At 41.6% G+C, this 20,839-nt stretch overlaps 1 protein-coding gene across 1 annotated transcript in view; it reads left to right on the top strand.

Annotated features, from left to right (window-relative positions):
* Positions 1-20,558, top strand: part of cep120 (centrosomal protein 120) — a 28,413-nt gene extending 7,855 nt beyond the window's left edge. The window contains exons 7-18 of the mRNA XM_088335184.1: positions 81-225; positions 296-467; positions 1,787-1,936; positions 2,126-2,311; positions 2,379-2,661; positions 2,988-3,077; positions 3,274-3,366; positions 3,440-3,601; positions 3,691-3,813; positions 3,881-3,979; positions 16,302-16,447; positions 19,037-20,558. Of these exons, the coding sequence (XP_088191310.1) occupies positions 81-225; positions 296-467; positions 1,787-1,936; positions 2,126-2,311; positions 2,379-2,661; positions 2,988-3,077; positions 3,274-3,366; positions 3,440-3,601; positions 3,691-3,813; positions 3,881-3,979; positions 16,302-16,447; positions 19,037-19,232 (1,845 nt within the window). The 3' untranslated portion in view covers positions 19,233-20,558. The remainder of the gene's footprint in view (positions 1-80; positions 226-295; positions 468-1,786; positions 1,937-2,125; positions 2,312-2,378; positions 2,662-2,987; positions 3,078-3,273; positions 3,367-3,439; positions 3,602-3,690; positions 3,814-3,880; positions 3,980-16,301; positions 16,448-19,036) is intronic.
* The last annotated feature ends 281 nt before the right edge of the window (positions 20,559-20,839 follow it).

The following is a 20,839-nucleotide window of genomic DNA, read 5'->3' as shown; positions in this document are numbered from 1 at the left end:
CTGAAACGGATTATTAAAAGTTATATAGGGTTCAACGTAAAAATATATTTTGAATATTTTGCTTTTCTTCCTTCATGTAGACGTCATCTGTCAAGGAGGGAAGTAAGAGAACCCCTTCTGTTATCATTGTGCCCACCACTGAAGATCAAATGGCCAGTTCAACTCCGATCCGAAACCCTCCTGAAGTTGGGCCGTCGCAAAACCAGCAGAAGACTCTGTCGCACGGTATTCTTCAATCATCTTCTTTTTCCACTGGTTGATATGTAGTGACGTCCTGACCAAGTGTGTCCAGCAGACGTGGAGCCGCTCGCCTCAACCCAAGCCCAGGGAGATGGTGCCAGTTCTACAGTGTTCCTCTCTGCCCCCAAAGCATCTATTCCCCCGTCTGCACATCGGTACTGTTTCTCCCTGGACCTCTGCAACCTCAGACAAACTGGACTTGTACACACCATAGCAGCCACGATTAGGTGAGCGCGGCATGTGTTACTGTGATGATTCAGTGTTTTTCAACTATAGTTTTTTTATTTTATTCCAAATATCTTTAGGCACACCGTCTGTAGAAAATCTTTTAAAATATATCTTTCCAAAATTGGTTATTAATTTATTTATTTACATTTTAATAGTTTCCTTCTGATCACCTTAACACAAGGTTACAATGAATTCAAAGTAAACAACTTTATAAAACAATTCAGAAAACAGAAAGCAAAAATGGCTAACGGGAAAAAGCCGGCGCCTATCTTGGTCTTGTATACTTGACAGTCGATACACTTTTCACAATGATGTCTTCAAGAAACACATGTGAAAATAAACTACATCTTATCATTGTTAAGTATTTTCATTTAGGATTCACCTTAAAACAGTCACACATATTTTTATGAGAAAAGAATAAAAAAAATAAACGTATGGCTTAAAGGTGGGATGCGTAGTTTTAGGTGTCCTTAAAAAGTTCAAAATTAAATACTTTATCTATCACGTATGTGTTAATAATGTCCAACTGAGTTCAAAGAGCCTTTTATATACCGTATATTTTTTCACCACTGCTTTCATCTTACTTTTTTCATTGGTGTTCCAGCCACAAATTGCATTAGGCTGGACAAACGGAAGCAGGGAAACTAGGGGTTGGAGAATGATTTCACACGCATGCCGGTTGTTTTCCTTAATTGTAGGATAAAAATGGTGAAAGTAAGAAAATAAATGTTTCAAATGCAGTGGGAATGCCGATCCCAACCCCAAAATGATGGAAATTATTCGAGTGCTTCTAAGAGATACATGCGGCACACAAGAAGCTCGACAGAGGCTGCAATGATTATTTCAGCCTGAAGATGACATCAGCAATTGAAATATTTTGAGTTTACAGACATCACCTTTAAAATAAGGTCAAATAAAACATTTTAAGATTATAAACTTTCCTCTCACCATCTGATACAACATAATGACACACAAAAATAGACCTAAACAGTTTTCATATGTGGAGATATATTTTCTTTTTGTTGAAATTGTCTTGAGGTATCCTAATGTACAGTATACTGTATCATGTAGCAGTATATAAGATATTTATAAGAGAAAACTGTACAGTATCAGTAGCACATTGATGATTTCCAACAAATAAAGCGAATTATAGAATTTGTAATGGCTTTTTACAAAATGTCTACAAGGGCCCTCCTAGGACCTCATAATGTTTTCAGAATTACAGCTCGCTAAAAATTACGTCACAGGTAAAATGTAGATACAACCGCCAAATGTTAGGTCAATATAAACCCACCATTATTCTCAATGTTCTGCTCAGGTACTCGTACGAGTTTTTTGGCAGTGAGGCACCCGTAATGACCAGCCGCCCTGTGCAGCTGCACAGGAACACAGATGTATCCCTGCCACACTCGTACTGCGCCTTCGACTTTGCCGCTGTGCCACAGCAGCTGCAAGACACCTTCCTTAGGTAGTGACAAACCTTTTTTTCAATTCAATACACGCTATATAATATGTTTGTACTCTACTTTTATTGATGTTATTGAGAAACTTGTCCATGTTACCTAAAAACCTTTATGTATTAGCTAGCAAATGTGTGCCACATTTTCCCTAATGTAAAAACAAGCCATCAAAATATTCTCCTATCCTCTGGAATAAGAGTCCCTCTTGTGTTGGAGTTATGGCACCAAGAGGCCGGCAGCACCACAGATCTCCTGATCGGCCAAGCCTCACTGCAATTGTCCCACCTCCTCGCCGCTGAGAGGAGCCGCCAACCGGCGAGCGTGAGAGAGACTACCTGGCGCCAAACTTACCAGGACCGAGTACCCTTCTTCTCCACCTTGAGGTGCTTCCCCCATTGATGTTTCTGTCTGCGGACACTAAACTAAGCGCCGTTTTCCCCTGTGGGTTAGCTCCAATGAGAAAGTGGCAGAGTTGAGCTTCGTAGCCACGCTGGATGACTTTGGACTGGTCAACATGAAGGACATCCCCGTGTTGGATTCCGTAAAGAATCAGGATGCCGTTCCTCTGCAGGAATCACCTGTGGCCCTTGCTGAGCCTGCCGGGGCACAGCCTGTCCTCCCCGTCCCCACTGCATCTTCAGGCCTGACACCTCCCAGAGAGACTGCTGAGTACCGCGCGGCCCTGGAGCTGGAGCTGTGGAAGGAAACTCAAGAGGATCTGTTCAATGATCAGGTACACATTCATTTTTTTGTGTTGCAAACTGTTCGAACCACAAGTTGTTATATATGTTTAGAAAGTGATGGCACATCCCATTTTGTTTTTATGTTAGTATATATCATTGTCTAACAGAAAAATCTGACTAAACGTATTTCAATTAGGATAATCTGTGTCTAAATGATTTCTGTTTTCTATTTGCTATAATAATGGGAGAAGTCGATGTCTTTATTAACTATTCTAAGTACCCGGGCCGGCCTACATTTCTACTTGGGTTTTTCCGATTATTGACTTTGATTTACTTGATGGTACATTCTGATGTCCTCTGTGTCATGATCGTGTAGCTCCGGAAGAAGGAGTTCACTCACATGCAGGCATTGGCAGAAGAGTGGATGCGGCGGGATCATGAGAGGGAAGCCTGGGTCAAAAAGAAAGTAAGAGGTTGCTGTTAAAACATTTGTCGTAGGATCATATTTTCAAACATATTATTTTTTCTACTGACAGCTTTTTTTTTTTTCGTCAAATAAAAATTTGTAAAAATCAGTCGTAAGATAATGCTGAAAATCACTTAAATTCTATAATAATTAGATTAAAAACAAAACAGAAACATTTTATTCGTTTGCGTTGTAGGAAATAGAGTGCAGTCGTTTGGAGGAGCAGCTTCAGAAAACTCTGTCCGATCTGGAGATGAAGGAGAAAAATCTTGTTGAAGCTGAGCTGAAGGTTCTTCTCGTTTTCTATTGTACCTCCTACACAATGTTTTCTTAGTTTCACCTCCTCGACGTTTCCTCCACAGACCCAGAGGCTCCAGCGGGACCTGCAGGTCGAGCACAAACTAAGTCAGAAGGAGGCGCAGGAGACCATCAAGAGGTTGCAGCTGGAGTGTGACCACAGGGCGGCGCTAGAGCGGGACAAAGTACGCCTGATGGAGGAGGAGCGTACGCGGCTCCTCAAGCAGGTTGGCAGTTATAAAAATATACATTAAAATAACACTGATTAGTGCAAACAGATTGGAAAGTTGTTTTTGTTTTGGTACATGATCTTTAGATCACCGAATGGGAGAACCGCTACAAGCAACTGGAGAAAGACTTCCATCACTACAAGGAGCAACAGAATGTCAAACCCGAAGTCCGCCTGCAGTCTGAGATCAACATCCTGACTCTAGAGAAGGTAACATGCACCAGATGGACAACACAATGCAGAATTCTCATAGTGGCTTTTTGTTGTTGTTGAGCAGGTGGAGCTTGAAAGGAAGCTGGAGTCCACAACCAAGTCCAAACTTCATTACAAGCAGCAGTGGAGTCGCGCACTGAAGGAACTGGCTCGCTTCAAACAGGTAGCGTGACCCAACACTAGTTTTTCTTGAACGTCTTGCAAAATGTTCCCAACATTTCACAAGTTTAATACTTTAGTTTATTCCTTTTCTTTCTTGTGAACACCTCTGCAAAGTCAAATTTGCCTTAACTACTTCATGAGTCCAGATGGCCTCAAGAGCCAAACTTTTGGGCCTAAAATTTGAGAAGTCGATATTTGCTGGTGCTGGAAAACTTGTTTTCCACAAATTACCAAGTTCTTCAAAGATACATTGAAATTTAGTTAAAATAGAAATTACTATTCAGCCATTTTACAGGGCAACCCCTAAGTGTGATTTATAGTTTGGAAAAATGCAGTACAGTAATCCCTCGTTTTTCGCAGAGGTTGCGTACCAAAATAACCCCACGTTGGTCAAAACCCACAAAGTAGAAATATTTATTTATTATGTATTAATTCTCTGGAACAAACCCAATTTACAGGCTCAGTTAGACTTTTAACAAATGAAAGTACTATACGTTTGTTTTTTTACAAAAAAACTACAGTCAAATTCAAATTTAAGTGATCTTGGCCTTTTATTGCACAACTGTATGAAGGAGATGATCCACTTTACATCATACTTTGAGGCCATAAGTGGATGTTATGTAAAACTGCATCTACTTTCCGGTCAGCAACCCAAAAAACATTGGACCAAAAACAAAGGCATATCAGACCAAAAAAAGTGTCATGAGCCGCAAACCTTGAAAATAGAGCCACTAGGGATCGCCAAAGACCCGCATTTGTCTCCAGAGCAAGTTTAATGGGTCGACAAGGCCAACTTTGTTGGCGATAGAAAGAATCTTCCTCTGCCTTTTGGTGCTTTTTCTGGGTCCCGAGTGTTTTGTTGACCTGTGTTTAGCTAATGACTTTTAAAGGAACTCAAAAATGAAAATGATTTGCGCATTCATAATGACATAATGTCAATGTCATTGACACGTAAGCAGACAAGCAGAAAATGGGCGGGGGAACTATTTAGCCAATTGGAATGCAGAACACAATGCAAGATGCAGGGCTGAAACCGTTGATAATGCTTGAATTTCAAGGTTGTGTTTTCGAGGTTTGAAAAGGGCTTTGATTTTGGGGAAGGTGCTTGTAAAATGCTTGAAATTGTTGCTATGTTTTTGGCAGTTTGACTCGATAGACCACGCAATAAAAGAAGATGTGTATTGGTGTACACTAAAAATTAAGGCAGCATTTCCTAGTAGTAAAATGAATTGGGAAGAACGTTCTGCAACTGAAAATGTAAGCAACATATTACCGAACAATTTAACCTACACTGGAGAGATTTGTCAGCTACAAATGTATCAGCGATTTACTCTAAGAATCACACGTCTTGGTAAAGGTGCAAGCCATGTTAAAATTTCCGTATGTTATTTGCAGATATATTTGTGGATCTTCAAAATGATTGATCCTCACCGGCTGTCTTCTTTTAATGGTACTGGAGGAATTTAAGAATTGGCCTTAAAAGTCCTTAAAAAGTGCTGGAATTTGGGCATGAAAAAATGTGTATGAACCCTGAAGATGAAAATCCCAAAAATAGCGACAACACTCAGAAAAGTAAACCGCCATTCAGCAAGGGATTACTGTAATAGGTTAAAAAAAATTAGTTAAAATTGATGATCGATTCATCGACCGAGTCTTCGTTTTAACTTGAGAATAGAATGAACCTGTACCTAGAATTGTTTAAATCATTTCCACCTTACCACCAGATTGCCACATGATGGCGACAAAGTCATTTTATCTCTGAGTCAATGACAGAGGATAAGTTCCTCCCCAAAATCTTGAATCCGAACCCCTTCTTCTTTTTTATGTGAACCAGGCATTTTTCATGCCGGCTATTGTTTTGATTTCCGTAATCTCGAAGCGCCGCCGGTCTGCCCGTGGTGAATGTCTCGGCGGCAGGACGAATGTTGCTTTTACCGGCGGGGGATGGAGGTCTTGAACGCGCAGATGAAAGCTCCCCCCCCTAGAAAGCCTTTCAATTCCAAATATTGGGACAAGCAGCCATAGTCGATCTTCGCCGAGAACAAATATTGGGACAATAACGAGGCCCGGCGGCCATCTTGTTATTGTTAGGGCCCCCGCAGAATGTCCACGCCCCCCATTTGACTTTTTAACGGGCACAAAGTGTTGAAGGAAGTGACGGCTAACGTGTTTAGTCTTCTTTTATGGAACTGAGCAAGTGGCTGCAGTGGGACCACACAAACATTCCACAAACTTTTTGGGGATTTACTAAGGCAGTGATTATCTTTTATTGTGTGAACAGCACAAGGAGCACATTTTATCAATATTGTCGAATATAGTTGAACATATAGGCATTTTTGCATACATATTAATCTGTGTTTAGTAAAATAAATTGTGGCATTTGTTTTGCATCAAATAATGGGGGAAAGGCTTATTGAAGATTGTCATTTAGGTGGTTGTCACTCTGGACAAATTTAGAGTAGATTAGTCTTCATTGCGGGCAGCACGGCGGCGCAGTGGTTAGCGCTTGTGCGGCACAGTTCATGTCATGGGAACCTGTCGTGGGTTCAAATCCAGCTCCAGACTTTCTGTGCGGAGTTTGTATGTTCTCCCCGTGCTTGCGTGGGTTTCCTCCGGGCACTCCGGTTTCCTCCCACGTTCCAAAAACATGCATTTCAGGTGAATTGGCCGGTCCAAATTGTCCCTAGGTGTGAATGAGCAAATGAGTTGTCTGTCCCTGTGTGCCCTGCGATTGGCTGGCAACCAGTTCAGGGTGTCCCCTGCCCACTGCCCGAAGATGACTGGGATGGGCTCCAGCCCCCCCGCGACCCTAATGAGGATAAGCGGTACGGCTAATGAGATGAGATGAGATGAGTCTTCATTGCAGGGGCGCATCGGGTTTGAGATGAGTCTTCATTGCAGGGGCGCATCGGGTTAAAAAATTGGGCAAAAAAAGCCGGGAGGGAAAAATTAAAGATTTCGTTTCATGTATCCACGAAAAGGTCTCGAATCTTCAGCAATATATATGGGAAAAAGATAATGTCGACCGGTCTCTATTTTTTGGCACATTTTCAAAATACTGTTGGCTGTTGGCATTTTTTGTGCATTACATTCAGGCAAAAATTAATGCCCCCCAAAATGGAGGCAAGTCTTTTTCGGATATGCATTTATGAACAGAAAACCAAACAGGCAGACATTAACAATTACACATTATGTTTCTTTATTCTTCTTTTGTTTTGTTCATATTCAAACCATTTAATCAAATTGGTTTTGAAACGCTCAGAATAAAAGCAAAGTAATAAATTATGTCCCTTTTCAAAGCACTTCATTTGATAATATGAATTTAAAAATGCAATACAGCCAGCTCAGAAGTTTAGACATTTTTCATAAAATTTGTAAAATATATTGATTAATGTAATAAACACATAGCAAGTAAACTAAATGTAGCCAGCTATTTGAATGTTTGGGATATTGGAGACTAGAGTGGTATCAAATCCACACATTTTCATTAGTAGTACTTTTTTTTCTTACCATTTTATACATATTATCATTATATTTTTAACAGTTTGGCGGGCCGGATGAAAAAATGTGACGGGCCATATGTGGCCTGCGGGCAGTAGTTTGCCCATCCTTGCTTTATTATCATTAATAACAACGTAAGGAACATTCTTTGCTTTGTGATTAGATATGGCACTCGCAGATAAACGTGTAATATAGACTTAAAAGAGAAAAATGTCACAATAAATAGGCATCATTTTTACAGTGTAATACTTGGAGACGGTCTAAGTTGTAAGAAGTGGATATTTCTTTCATAATATTGGGATACAAAATAGGACTGATAGTGCCATTCAGCAGCAACCCTCGAATATACAGACGCTGCCCTACTTAGGAACGAAACAGGTTCCGAACGATCGTTCGTAAGTTGAATTTGTTCGTAAGTTGCTTCAGTTCTATATTTTGAATGTTTAAGGTTTATATGTTTAAGGCTTTTATATATAACCTGTATTGTTTTGTACTAAAATAATAAACATTTCATACAATAATATGCTCTATAAAGACAAATAAAGTTGAGTTTAACTTACTTTTGGAAGACGCGCTTCAAGAGGTCCTCCTTGGTAAAAAGTGGCCGAAAAAAAGCGTTCCGACTATTTTCTCAACCGCATCAAGCTTTCTTATTCCCCTTTCATTTCAAAAGAAACGGCTCGCCTCTTCTTTACACAAGTACACGGGTGCGCTTTATACACAAAGAAATACAGATGCTGTCCAACTTACGAACGATCGTTTGTAAGTTGAATTTGTTCGTAAGTTGGTTCAGTGCTATATTTTGTATGTTTAAGGCTTGTATACGTAACCTGTATTGTTTTGTACTAAAAAGGAAACATTTCATAAAATAATATGCTCTATAAAGATAAAGAAAGTTACGTTTAACTTACATTTGAAAGATGCGCTTCAAGAGTTTCTCCTCCGTGGTAAAAAGTGGCCAAAATAAACGTTCCAACCATTTTCTCAACCGCATCAAGCTTTCTTAGTCCCCTTTTATTTCGAAAGAAACGGCTCGCCTCTTCTTTACACTTTACACCAACCATACTGAATAGTTGCACGAGATATTAAACTATAAAAGTGTCAAAGTTCTTAGCACGCTGGAGATACAGTATTGAATGTTTACACATGAACTAGGAAGAGGAAGTGGATTTCTTCTTTGGGGTGGATGCTGGGTGAGCTCTTCACAACGCCACATGCCGGTAGAGGCGGAAAGAAGCACTACAGTACTGTCCTGTACTTGGAAAAAGGTGCACACAATACAAAATTTACATTACAGCAATTTCCGGATATTTTTCTAAATCTCGAAAAAAATGTTTGTATGAACTGTTTTTCGTAAGTCGAATGGTCGTAAGTAGGGGGAGCGTCTGTAGGAAACAATTGTTTCTCAATTCGCGCCTTGGCTTATAAGTTTTTTATATTTTTAAAGCATTTGGACTTTTTCAAGAACCTTTCTTTTTTTCGCCTTTTTCTGTTCCCACATCATCATCCAATTTCCCTTCCACGATGTTAAAGTGGCGCTAAGTGAATATCAAGCGAAGCCGCACTCCTTGCCCCGGTGCCAAACACAGGCCCCGCCCACCCGCCACCGGGTTTGACCCCCGCGCGCAACAACGAGAATTACAAGCGAGCGGTCGGTAGATGAATGACTCGATGAGTTTTTGGAACTTTTCTGCCGGCGGAGGACTTGACCCGGACTTGTCCTTGGCGGCGCGTCTCGGGGAAGGTTTGTTATTGCGGCAATTAGGCCCGAGGCGCTCGCTAATCCAGACGGCCGGCCGCTCCTCGGGGGCCCGCTTGTGTCAACACCGAAGCCTGTTTTTCTCCGTGCCCCCGTCCCGCCTATCTCCTCTTTTCCCATCCAGCCTTTGCCAGAGCGACGACTTTTTCAGAAAGTATCCCCCCCTTCGCAATCCACCGCCTGCTGACAAACTTGCTTCTGTCCCGCCTCTGTCTAGCCAAAGTCTCCCCAACTTTTCTCACTCCATTGACGCTGCTTGCTTTTGCTTTTCATGAGTTTGGCAAACAGCAAACTGAACATGACTTCATTTTTACTGTCAAAGTAAACATGAAACAGGAGAAGTGTTGCCAGCAAACATGCAGAACAATGTAGATGTTGATGAATAGCATCTGCATGCTGTTTTCTTTAACCCTTTATGGCACTGATATTCGAAGACATAGAACGGCTCCGCACATCCATCCATTATCTGCACCGCTTATCCTCAGTAGGGTCGCGGGGGTACTGGAGCCCATCCCAGCTGTCTTCAGGCAGGGGACACCCTGAACTGTTTGCCAGCCAGTCGCAGGGCACACAGGGACAGACAATTCGCTCGCTCATTCACACCTAGGGAGGAAACCCACGCAAGCACGGGGAGAACATGCAAACTCCACACAGGAGGTTCGATCTCATGACCTCAGAACTGTGCAGCACACGCTCTAACCACTGCACCGCCGTGCTGCCCTTGTATATAATACATATCCATCCATTATCTGCACAGCTTATCCTCAGTAGGGTCGCGGGGGTGCTGGAGCCCATCCCAGCTATCCTCTGGCAGTATTCATTCATTCATTCATTCTATAGATCTACGCTTGACTATTAAAGGGACACTATATGTTGCTGTATTGTGCAGTGCTACTGAAAACAAGTGCTACAAAGTATAAAGAAGAACACAAACTATTGGGACGTTAAGTGAACAAACCATATTATTTTTGTCCTCCTTTTTTGCCCAGCTTTTTGCAAGGTTTTTGGCTTTTTGGGGTACCCGTAGCAGTAAGATGGCCGACAATCATGTCAGCTCCCTCCGGGTTATGTTTAATTTGTTATGTTGTATTTGAGTTATGGAAACTAAATAGAAATGTCTAGACCTAAAAGCAATTTAAAAATGCACATATATAATTCATAATTTTTTATTTATTTTCTTATTCAAATTAATATTGTTTTTTGATTAGGTTTTTTTAGCCGCATGAAGGCGCTTCATGATACTCAATGTCCCTTCAACAAATGGTTTTTTTCTTTTTCGACCGTTCTTCACACTGGTATTTGATAACAGGGGTGTCAAACAGGCGGCCCGCGGGCCAGAGCAGGTCCGCTAAGGGATTGAATCCGGCCTGCGAAACAACGCTGAGAGAAGCGCAAGAGAAAAATGAGCTGCAGGTCGAAATATGTCCAGTTGATGTTGCCAAAACCGGCTGCCTCTTACAAAGACATTGTACTTGTATTTCTTTCTCTCTTTTCCTCCCTTTTTCTGTCACTCTCTGTCTCTCTCTTTCACTCCCTCAGTCTTTTCAAAGGTTCCTCTTTGTCTCTTTCTCTCTCTGTGTCTTTTTACCTTATTTTGCTCTCTTCCTTTTTTCCTTTTCTCTCTCTTTTCTCTCTTTCTCTCTTTTGATTCCCCTTCTCTCTGTCTCCCCTGTTCTCTTTCTATTTCTCTTTGGATTTCTTTCTTTCTCTCTCTGTTTCCTTACTCTCTAACTATTTCTCTTTTTATCTCTATTGTTTCCCACATTCTCCCTCTCTTTTCTCTCTCTCTCTCTCTCTCTCTCTCTCTCTCCCTTTTTCTCTTTCCTTGTCCCACACTCTTTTTCTCTCTCTCTCTTTCTCTTATTTCTTTCTCTATTTCTTTCTTTCTAATCTACTAGTCCCGCGCCCAAGAGAATGTTTGGTCTATCTTGTTGCCCCCGGGTTAAAATGGGTTTGACACCTCTGGATAACAACAAATGGAGCGACAAAAGTAGACAGCTGAAATAAAAGCACACACATTATTTCATTAGTGATAATGATGAATTCTTCTGCAGCTCACTGAGTCAGTCTCTCCTCTATTACAAGCACTACTTGCAATCATTCATCCATTTATTTATGTAAACTTTTATTTTTCCATTTATTCATTTTATCCATGGTTAAATGCATTCTATGGTGTTTACTCATGATCTTTCAATGGGAGGCTAAAAACCCCTTCATGGGGTTCATTATATCTTTTCAGAGTTAGTACAACCTTTTTTTCTTTTGATTGTATTAAAACGGATGCCTTTCGGGATTGTATTTGCTAAAAGTACATTAAAAGAAAACTATAGCTGCATGTTAAATATGACATTTTAAAAGAAAAAGGGTCCTTTTCAAACGTTATCAGTGCCTTATTATTGAAATGAGTTTTTGAGATGGAAGGCTGAGTGCAAAAGGCGATTGGAAGTGCAAGGTCCGACGTCGAGGCCTTGATAACGTTATTAAAATGCCGGCGTTCCCAATTTACGGCTCGCGTCGGCCTTAAAGCGCAGCGCCGATTTTTTTTGTTTTCGCACGGTGATTAACGAGCAGCTCGCCGGGCGAGCGAGACGACAGAAATACGACTTACATGCGTTTTGTTTTTTTTTGTTTTTTTTTTTTGGTCCCCCCCAACTCTCTCGCCTGTCTCGGCGGCCGGCGTGAGAATTTCTTCCCTGCTGCATTTTTCTCACGAAAGTTTTACCCCCCTAGAAAAAAAAAACGAAAAAAATGTGTTCTTCGAACCCTCATTTATTGCAGGGATGCATTCCGTACTCGCCCACAATACATGCTTGTGAAAAAGATAATTTCATCAGGCGCCATTTTCGCAGTATTCTTTGGCGTCCGTTCTCATTTCATTGCTGCCGTGTATCACTTGGTGGAAGAAAAAAGGGAAAAGACTCTTGCTGAGGTTTCTCAAAAATGCCTGAAACTCAAATTGAAATGATCATTCTCTGTTTAGAAAAGTCTGCTTTTTTTCCTGAGATAATATGTTTCATATTAATATGTACACATGCCTGATGCTATAGGACAGGGGTCGGGAACCTATGGCTCGCGAGCCATATATGGCTCTTTCTATGAGTATCTGTGGCTCAGAGACAAATTTGCGTGCAAAAATTCTCCATCCGGTTCAAAACTTGAGAATTCTATTCTACTCTACTCAGGTACACGCAAAGCCAAACCAATATTAAATTTAAGAGCATTACTTCGCAGTATATATAGGGCACGTTTTTCACTACAATTTACAGTCAAGGTGTCACACAAAAAAAGGGGGAAAAAACTTGTTTTGGCTGTACAACGCTAAAGAATCCTTTCTATAAAAGTTCACTATATAATCTGTGTTCAGTGTTCAGATACCTTATGATGAATCCACAGAACTGTAAATACGCCAAAACACCGGAAGAGAACTTAGTCATTTGATTGGGTGAGTGGGAGGGATGGGTGGAGCGATGCAAAAAGTGCAAGCACTCCCTCCCATCTCTCGCCCCACTCCGTATGCGCCAAAAGTAAGCACATCAGGCTCCCTGTTTGCAGAATGTTGTCACGTTTTTACAAAACAACTGCTTGCATCTGGTTTTGAAACCAATATGTATAAAAAAAAGGGTCAAAATGAGTTAAACCGATCTTGAGTAATTGCAAGAAAGAGACAAGTTTAAAGTGGTATGTTTGTTGATTTTGGGACAGGGGCTCTGGCATTATTCTCTTTTCATAATTTTTATCAAATCATCAAAAATAAATGTGCTGAAGACTAAGCTTTTGTCTGGGGCGCCGGTTTAGCAATTTAGTAAATTTGTCTCATAATATATGGTGTGGCTCTTTCCCAAAATAAAATTAATATTTTTTGCTTTTATGGCTCTTTGAGTCCAAAAGGTTCCCGACCCCTGCTATAGGAGATGTGTTGCAAACGTGCTGCCCCTTAAGGACAGATGAGAAGCCCGCAGACCAGTTCTGAAAATAGCTCACCAGTGTTTGGTCATTCATTTTTCTGGTAAAATGATTTTAGTAGTGGTTGAGTATATTTAACTCACTAACTTAGTGTTCATTTTACCTGTGAAAAGTGATGGGTCCCGGAGACTCGCATGCTCAAAAATCTATGGGTCCCGACAGAGATCTATGGGTCTCCAAAATTTAGTGTTATCGAGGTTGAAATCGTAAATCGGCGATAAATATATAATATAAATCTATTATTATTATTATTATGTTAATTCAGTTTTAATCATCAGATTATTAATTCATTTTCTGCATCAAATTATTGTTGGTAATATACCGATTAAAGGGATAACCACAAACCTGTCTTTTTTTTTTTTTTTTTTTTCTCCTTTTATACTTCCTTTTTTTCTTAACTTCTTTATACAACATAATTCGTAATATCAATCATCAAAGCAAGTGAGCCGTTTGAGAGCCAGCTCTTTTTAATTAGTTGAGCCAAAAAAGCCGGTTCTCTAAATAAAGACGGACTTCCTTTCACTACACGACTCGAACTCGTTTGACTTGATTGATTTGCCGTTTCGTGATAGTCGGTGTATACCGGATGGTACCCATAATTAACAAATTTGCGTTTTCCCGTACAGATTTTCCCGTACGTCGTACACATCTTAAAATGCACAATAAACGTACGTTGTACGGCAAAAACGTACAGGTTGACAGGTATGAATTTCTCCGCCGTTTTTCCGTGCCGGAATTATTGCCGTTGTTATCACTTTCTGCATTATGTTTCGACTTATTACTGACACTGAAGAAATTACCAATTTTGTGTTGATTTTCACCCAATACTAACTTTTTTTCGGAGGCATACGCTCGACGACAAGCACCACAACAATAACGTAATCTCGAAGCAACGCGATCTCGTAGGCCGAGATCGGCGTGCAGACGAAAACCCAAACCGCGAGACCAAAACAACAATAGCGGATCTGCCTGACGAAAAGTATGGAGTGCGGTAAATCTTTATTAAAAAAAGTAATCGGGTAATAATGACAATTTTGTGGCAAAAAGGTTGCGTCCCGGGGACGCACGTTGATTTGAGACTATGCGTCCCCAGCAAAAATGATGCGTCTGGGGCAAACGAGAACACTGCCTACTACACCAACACTTTATCCCACTACCGTCAGAGCGCAGATACAGGACAACAATATTCAGGAGGGTCCGCCTTAGGAAAAGCCTGATCCCCGCTGCCGTCACCCTCCTAAACAGCAGTCCCCACTCCCATTCAATCAGTCTACCCTCATGTCCCTCACTGTCATATACAGTGTCTTGCAAAACTATTTGGCCCCCTTTAACTTTGTGACTTTGCCACATTTCAGACTTCACACATCAAGATATAAAACTAATTTCTTGTGAAGCATCAACAATAAGTGGGACACAATCATGAGGTGGAACACACTTTATTGGATGTTTTAAACTTTTTTTACAAATGAAAAATGAAAAAGTGGTTGTGCAAAATTATTCAGCCCTTTTACTTTCAGTGCAGCAAACTCTAGTTCAGTGAGGATCTCTGAATGATTCATTGTTGATCTAAATGACTAACGATGATAAATGGAATCCACCTGCGTAATCAAGTCACTGTATAAATGCACCTTTGGAGACTCCTAGGATGTTTCTTTAAAGAATTTTTTTCCTATATTTCACGTTTCCGGTTTACAGCTAGCAGATCAAAAAGTTATGAATTACGGTTACTTAACTGCTTTGAAACAGACACATAATAAAAGAAAACAAAGAAAATGTGTACACCAACCTGTGGAAGCGGGAGACCCTTCATATTTTTTGTCTTGTGAAATCTCAAGAGCTTGCAAGCGAAGACTTCGCTCAGACACTATACCCGTTTTGTATCTGGGCTTCAAAGCACTGGAAGATCTTCAATTCTGGGTACTGTCCCTGATATTTTCTTTTTTTATCCAAGCATGGTGTATTGCAAAAATTGGCATACGTTTACCGCAAATTCTGTGCTTGTTTATTGTTCCCATATAAGCCCTTCCCTCACGCTGCCTACCATTCCCTACTTGTTGACGCACAACCAAATATGTGCATACAAGCTGACCCCCTGATTTGAGTCTATTATTTTAGAATAGAATAGAATATACCTTTATTGTCATTGTTACAACATGGGTTAACATATTGTGACAACGAAATTGGGCATGACACTCCAGTTTCACAAACTCACAGTGAGGTAGAGAAACCAAGAATATAAGATAAGGAACAGAGAAGATTTAGGTTATAAAACAAGAAGGTTATAGTTATAATTTACACAATATTTACACAAGAAATGTAGGATGTTACATACAGTTGGTATCGTAAGGGTTGGTGCAATATGCATTTGGTGCAAAAATAGTCAACATAGTGCAAAAAAATAGTCAACATTGTGCAAGTTGAGCAGTAAACTTAGTGCAGTCAACATTGTGCAAGAATCATAGACATGAGTACCATTTTACGTTCGTATGAGGTAGTGTGTTTGCTAAAGTTTTCAGTTTTTTGTGCGGTGTGTGTTTAGGGTGGTAATGGCTCTGGGGAAGAAACTGTCTCTGAGTCTGTTTTTGTTTTGTGTGACCTGTAGCGCTTGCCGAAAGGCAGCAGGTCAAAAAGATGTTTTGGCCGGGTTGAGAAAAGTCCTTGATAATGTTTTCTGCTCTGCTGAGGTAGCGAGAGTAGGCAATGTCCTCCAGACTGGGCAGAGAGCAACCGACGATTTTCTGGGCTGTTTTGATGACCCTCTGGAGCGTTTTCCTACCTGCTGCAGTGCACCCAGCATACCACACCGTAATGCAGTTATAGTTGTTAACTTGGCTTGGATGCGGGTGTGTACAGTTGGGAGAATATCTTCATGACGTGGAATTCAGTGCCCTCATACTCGAGTTGGCGCCATGATGACTGTAGTCAGTTGTATTTCGATATAAACACGCCCAACCTTCAGAGGATTTTGCTGGCGGATCGAGGGTTACAACATTTCATTAATAACTGGTTACCGCGAGAAAATTAACTGTGTTCCTTTGTAAGGGGTTAGTCCCGACACTCCATCGTACCAATCGTTGCCTTTCATGTGTGGCGTGCGCAGCGTGAGCAGGAGAACGCCATGATTCGTCTGAAGAAGCAACAGGACGAGCTGGACGCCATGCGAGTGCGCTACGTGGCCGCTGAGGAGAAGGAGGTCGTACGACAGGAGCGCCAAGAACTGGGAGACATCAGGAACCAGATCAACAGGTGAGCTCCGCTCTAGTAGCTTGTTGGCTCTACAATCCGGGTGGTAATGGAAATTCCGGAATACAAGTCGCCCCATCTGTGGTGCTCATTCGGGCCCCCGAGTCAACACGGTGATGCTCTGGCGCATACCAGTGTATCAGACTGTTTAAAAGCAAAGCATCGTTAAGGCCCACTGAGGGTGATTGACACTATGTCATTTCTGCTCAGTGCTCTAAATGTAAAAGTTAAAAAATTAAAGGAAGGCGGGTAAACAGTAGGAGCAACTATGACTTTTTTCAGTAGCCAAATGCCTCTTCATCTAAATCGGGGTTCGGCAACGTATGACACGCGTGCCACTTGTGAGGGGTTAACCAGTGGCACGCGAGCGCACGCCAAAATAATAATGATTATACTTTAAAAATGCGCATTTTTACCTGAAATTTAGACATTTCCAGTTGCGCGCCATGTTAGAGGCTTTACGTTAGCGCCCCTCCTCTGCTTTGTGTGTCAGTGTGTGTTTGCGCGGCGCCTCGCAGAAGAGAGATCGTGTTTTAACCTAGCCAACGAAACACACGCGCGCGATATATGACGTTCTTTCCAGCCAGCATGGACAGATGAATGAGGCTTTGTGTAAAAAAAAATGACCGTGCTGTTTTGTGCATTATGCCTCGAGAGCGTTGTACCTCGCACAACATGTGTTAAACGTCATTACAAGACGAAACATGAACGTGAATTCAAGGATGAGTCTGACATGGCATAGACATTTAAACGCGCAGTGTCCAGGTACGGCAAACAGACACAGAACAAAAACGCCACCACTAAAGCAAGCTATCACATTGCTCACTGCATAGCAAAGCACAGAAAACCATTTATTGATGGCGAATATTTTTTGTGTGTGCGTGCGTGCGTGCGTGCGCGCGCACGCCTTCTGCTTTGCTGCTATTATTTCAAGTTTTGATATTTTCTGCAACAAAATATCATTGATCTATGGTATGGTACGATTAAAATATCTATCCATGTTGTACATTTGGACTTGTGTAAAATGACAGCTCTGTTGGATATTAAAATAATTAATGTGCGAGTAATCTTGGTGTGGCACACTGATTTACAAGGAAATTTGAAAGTGGCACTCCACACCAAAAAGGTTGCTGACCCCTGATCTAAATAGTGACGCCCACTGTAATTATGGAGTGAGATCGCGATCTCTGCCTTGTGCCGCTATTAAGACACTCGTTTGAGGACTGTGTCTACAGCTGTCAATCTCAATGGACTAGTGCAGATGTTAATACAATTTTTCTATTATATACCGGAGCCATATCCCCCTAGTGGGAGGTGGCTAGAGTCAACAACACATTCCCAATTTTGACTCTGGGAAATTGATATAGAGGAGGGGATTCCCAGCCCCTTGCTCAAGCCAACTGATGTGTCCTTAATACTCATTTAATTGGCATTAACATATACGCAGGCTCATGGATCCCTTAACTGCCTGGGTTGTTGGGGAAATACTGAGGACGCAACTCTGGACAGTTTTCTCCACTGCTGACGGTCCCTTGGCTGTTTTTGGGACACCAGTCCATTCCTTAATGTTGTCGGCCCAGTTCTTTTTCGGTCTTCCTCTCCTCCTTCTCCCTTGGACTGTACCCTAGAGAATCTTCTTCATCAGTCCTGATGATCTTGTCACGTGACCATACCACTAAAGTTTTCATTTGTTACAGTTCTTTGCGGAGTCTTCTGATGGTGTTGCGCACTGTTTCATTTGTCACATGGGATATGTAGCTGATGCCTAAAAGTTTCTTGTAGCATTGTATCTCCAAAGCCTGGATTTTTCTTTCCAGTTTTGCTTTGAGAGTCCATGTCTTGCAAGCATTAAGGAAAATGGAAGTAACCATCAGTTCCAAGAGTCTGATCTTTGATTTCACTGCTATGTTCTTGTCCCTCCAGATGGGTTTAAGTATAGCTAGTGCGGCTGTTGTTTGAGCTATCCTGGCCATGATTTCTGGTTCTGACCCATCTTCTGATATGACAACTCTAAGAAATGTAAATTTAGCTACGTTTTCAAGCCCCTTGTGGTTGATAGTGATGTTTGTGGTGATACCTTGGGGTTGTTGGTCATTTTGTTTTGTTTTTTGTGCTAATTGTCATCTCATACTGGAGATGCGTTTTCCAGACAACCGACCATCTATCTGAGGTTCTGTTCTTCTCCTGCCAGTCCAGAGTTTCAAAACTATCTCCTGCATAGAAGCCTGATTGGATTTTTTCATGTGGTAATAGCCATACGTGGTCCCCTCACTCGCAAGGGATGGGAGAGCTTAAGATCATGCAAATGATCTTCCTGTTACAATTGTGTATATATGCGAATGCCAATTTAAATAATATTGTCTGCTGCACTAGTTGATTAAGATAGACATCTGCGGACGCAGTCTGCAAGAGAGTGTCCTAATGTGTTACTTTTCTGTACTAGACATGTCCCCTCTGATTTTTTTCAAAACATAAGAAAATGATTTGATTGATTTCATTTATATGGCTGGTAAATTAAATTTGCGGGTGCGTCCTTTAATCAGGTAGGCACTGTAGTCCAGAATTCACTGCATTTTGTCCTCCCCATACCAGGTTGAAGCAGCAGGGGGACCCGGTCCCCGTGTCGCGAGCGCCGGCGTCCGCTTTGAGCCAGAGCGCCGAGGAACACTTGAGGCGCCTCCTGGAGGAACGGGACGCCCTCCTCCAGACCGGCGTCTACGGAAACGAGGACCGCATCATCGCCGAGCTCAACCGGCAAATCGGAGACGCGATGGCGGACGCTAGCTGACACCGGGCTGCTGCTCAGGCAGGTTAGATTGAAGCGGGAAAAATGCTAGCCGCTATGCTAGGCTAACCCCTCTGTAAAGGTTCCTCATTCGGAGATATTATTTTATTCTAATTATTTATTTTTATATGTTGTTGCAATGCGAATGTAGGTATTTGTTAGAAGAAGCGAGCACTCAGCAGACATTTTTTTGTAATCTTAACATGAAGTCATAAAGTCACTTTGTTTTTCAATTTTAGGTTTTAGTTAATAAAGTGGATATGTGATTTTATGTGGTTCCCCGTCAGGTGTATTTTATCACATCCTCTGATCGCAAAAGGGCCCCAACAACTAATCGATCAAATCGATTATTAAAAGTGCTGGCAACTAATTAGATCAACAATTCCTTGAGCCACTAAGTACGTTAAATCAATAAGTGCACACAATTCTGATATGACGCTGGGAGTTGCAGTATCACTCTAGGCCGGCAGAGGGCGCCAAGACTGTTTTTATAAAAGTTCTCTTACATTTTCTTTTTATCTTTTTTATTGAACGTTGCATCATCGCTAACAAAATTGTCTTAAAGTTTCAACTTAGTACTGTTTGACTGGTTCATCATGAAACAAAGTTAACCATTTTTAAGGGAACAGAAAGTGCTGCAGAAATACAGAGAACCAAAACCTGAAAATGAGTGAATAGAATAAATAAAGTAAAAAGGGATAAAAAGTAATGATGACATGTTTTACTCTACATGAGGTGCAGATTCTGTCACGGTTGCCCATTGCCCTCACTTGGCCCCACCCGTTTGGCGCCAGCTGCGGCTCGTTGCCTGATTGACTTCCCTCCTGTTTAAACTCAGTGCTCTCATTCTCTCCTTGTCAGTCCGTCAACAAACCTCTGCACTTGCAAGACTTGTGTTTTCACACTCTCCAGTACCCTGCCCGTGTATCCCGTATCCGATATCGATCCCGCCTGCCTTGTCCTGTCCGGTATCTTGCTCCAGTGTCCGGTATCGACCCCGTCTGTCTCGTTCTGTCCAGTATCTTGCTCCAGTCTCCAGGATATGATATGAATCCTGCCTGTCTCGTCCTGTCCGGTATCTTGCTCCAGTCTCCAGTATCCGGTATCGATCCTGTCGGTCACGTCCTGTATCTTGCTCCAGTCTTCGGTATCCGGTATCGATCCCGTTTGTCTCATCCTGTATGGTATTTTGCCCCTGTATCCGGTATCGACCTTGTCTGTCCCATCCAGTATCTACCCGTGTGTCCTGTATCGATCCCTTCTGTTCTGTCCGGCCTCGATCTCATCTGCCTCTGACTTCTCTATCTCACTTCTTCCGCCTTGCGATCACCGCATTCACACGCGTGACTGCCCCATTCCCGTAAAATGAAGCTTGTGGGAAAATGTTACGCGTCTGGGTCCTCCGTCTGTTTTGGTTATGACAGATTCTTAAGCATTTTACATATCCTTTTCATATTGGGAAGTGGGTTTACATTTTTGATATTTAAGAAAATGTGCAAATGTAATTTGATCTTTGGATAGGGTGGTAGGAAAAGAATATCGTACATATTTGTATAGCATATATATGTATTTTGTTTATTGTCAAGTTAATCGACAAACTCTAGGATTTT

This window comes from Urocampus carinirostris, chromosome 5 (genome assembly GCF_059441175.1).
Source record: "Urocampus carinirostris isolate Australia breed hairy pipefish chromosome 5, RoL_Ucar_1.0, whole genome shotgun sequence".
NCBI lineage: Eukaryota > Metazoa > Chordata > Actinopteri > Syngnathiformes > Syngnathidae > Urocampus > Urocampus carinirostris.
The sequence above is the reverse complement of the archived record's forward strand: the minus strand, read 5'-3'. Positions and strand labels throughout refer to the sequence as shown.